The 1,918-nt window shown below is 41.6% G+C and overlaps 1 protein-coding gene across 1 annotated transcript in view; it reads right to left on the reverse strand.

Moving 5' to 3' along the window:
* The window catches only part of PTPRJ (protein tyrosine phosphatase receptor type J), a 56,931-nt gene that overhangs the window by 31,593 nt on the left and 23,420 nt on the right, over positions 1–1,918 (reverse strand). The window contains exon 5 of the mRNA XM_075065840.1: positions 155–421. Within this exon, the coding sequence (XP_074921941.1) occupies positions 155–421 (267 nt within the window). The remainder of the gene's footprint in view (positions 1–154; positions 422–1,918) is intronic.

Here is a 1,918-nt window from a genome sequence, read left to right on the forward strand (position 1 = left end):
ATCCCTTACCTCACACTGAATAGTTACAAGTTGATTAATTGAAATGTAGGGTTTTCTGTCAAAGATGTATAGAAATTTCTTGAATCAGAGAAAGGGATGAGGTGACAGATTATAATTTCAGAATGTTTTCTAGAAAGAGATTCCAATGACTTACTTGTATAGGTCTCTACGACGGTGGAGTTTCCTTCAGTCCCTCCAGCTTGTGCAAAGACCGTAAATAGATAGGAGGTACCAGGTTGCAATCCTGTAATGGTGGCATTCGTGGTTTGGGAAGTGATGTTTTGTTGAACTGAAGTTCCATAATCTCCATAGAGTATCTTGTAAGTGTAGTTAGAAGCCTCAGCATCACTGTTTTGCCAGGTCAATGTTACTTCTGTCGTGCCGACATTTATAACTTTGAGGTTGGAAACTGCACTGGGTTCTATTTGGTAAAAAAAAAAAAGTGTATTATTAGTACAGCAAGAACATTCGCTGAAAGGAAACCAAACAATTAGTGCGCCAATATTAACTGTGTGTTTCCCCTATGGATTTTTTATAAGATCTACTACTGTGTTCCATATCAGTGATCCAAGCATTTGTCATTTACAATCATGTTTTATTTTGCTTCATGACTAGTAAATATTAACATTAATTTTATGGGGCACAGTATGAAATGGCATTTTTGTCATTATGTACATGGCAAGGCAAGCTGCTCTGCTTATGAACGTACGTCAATACACTTTCATGTAATGTCTTGCTAGTGACTTTGTTCTGGAAGTTCTTAATACCATTCTAGGACTTGTTATATGCTTGACCTCTCAGCATTTCCCATACTCAATCTCATAGCCTTAACATCAAGAAATCCCTTATTTTATAATAACTGGCATTCTTCTAGCTGTTCCGGGCTAGATTAATTGGGACATTTTCGCTGAATGAACCACTTTGGGTTATTCTAATCTGTTAACTTGGTTTTGCCTCAGCAAAGCAGTACAAAGCAGCTGGAGTGTACCAGTGAATTTAGCTCTTTATCTTGGAGAGGACACCATTAAGGTATTACCAGTTTGTATGGCAACCCCAAAACCTGTGTGCACTTCTGACCTTGCCATTTTATTAAGATCTGACTGTGATGGTGAGATACCCTACCTGTTTCTCGGTATCTGCCATGGCCTTACAAGTTATGTAGACTTCTTGTATACAAAGTTAATCTAAATCACCTTACATTTAGAAAAGCTGGACAAGCACAAGTCCATGGGGCCGGATGCGCTGCATCTGAGGGTGCTAAAGGAGCTGGCGGATGTGATTGCAGAGCCATTGGCCATTATCTTTGAAAACTCGTGGCAATCGGGGAGGTGCTGGATGACTGGAAAAAAGGTTAATGTAGAGCCCATCTTTTAAAAAGGGAAGGAGGAGGATCCAGGGAACTACAGACTTGTCAGCCTCACCTCAGTCCCTGGAAAAATCATGGAGCAGGTCCTCAAGGAATCAATTCTGAAGCACTTAAAGGAGGGGAAAGTGATCAGGAACAGTCAGCATGGATTCATCAAGCGCAAGTCATGCCTGACTAACCTGACTAACCTAATTGCCTTCTATGAGGAGATAACTGGCTCCGTGGATGGGGGGGAAGCGGTGGATGTATTGTTCATTGACTTTAGCAAAGATTTTGATATGGTCTCCCACTGTATTTTTGCCAGCAAGTTAAAGAAGTATAGGCTGGATGAATGGACTATAAGGTGGATAGAAAGCTGGCTAGATCGTTGGGCTCAACAGGTAGTGATCAATGGCTCCATGTCTAGCTGGCAGCCAGTATCAAGCGGAGTGCCCCAAGGGTCAGTCCTGGGGCTGGTTTTGTTCAATATCTTCATTAATGATCTGGAGGATGGCATGGACTGCACCCTCAGCAAGTTTGCAGATGACACTAAACTGGGAGGAGTGGTAGATA

The sequence above is a fragment of the Chelonoidis abingdonii genome, chromosome 4 (genome assembly GCF_003597395.2).
Source record: "Chelonoidis abingdonii isolate Lonesome George chromosome 4, CheloAbing_2.0, whole genome shotgun sequence".
NCBI lineage: Eukaryota > Metazoa > Chordata > Testudines > Testudinidae > Chelonoidis > Chelonoidis abingdonii.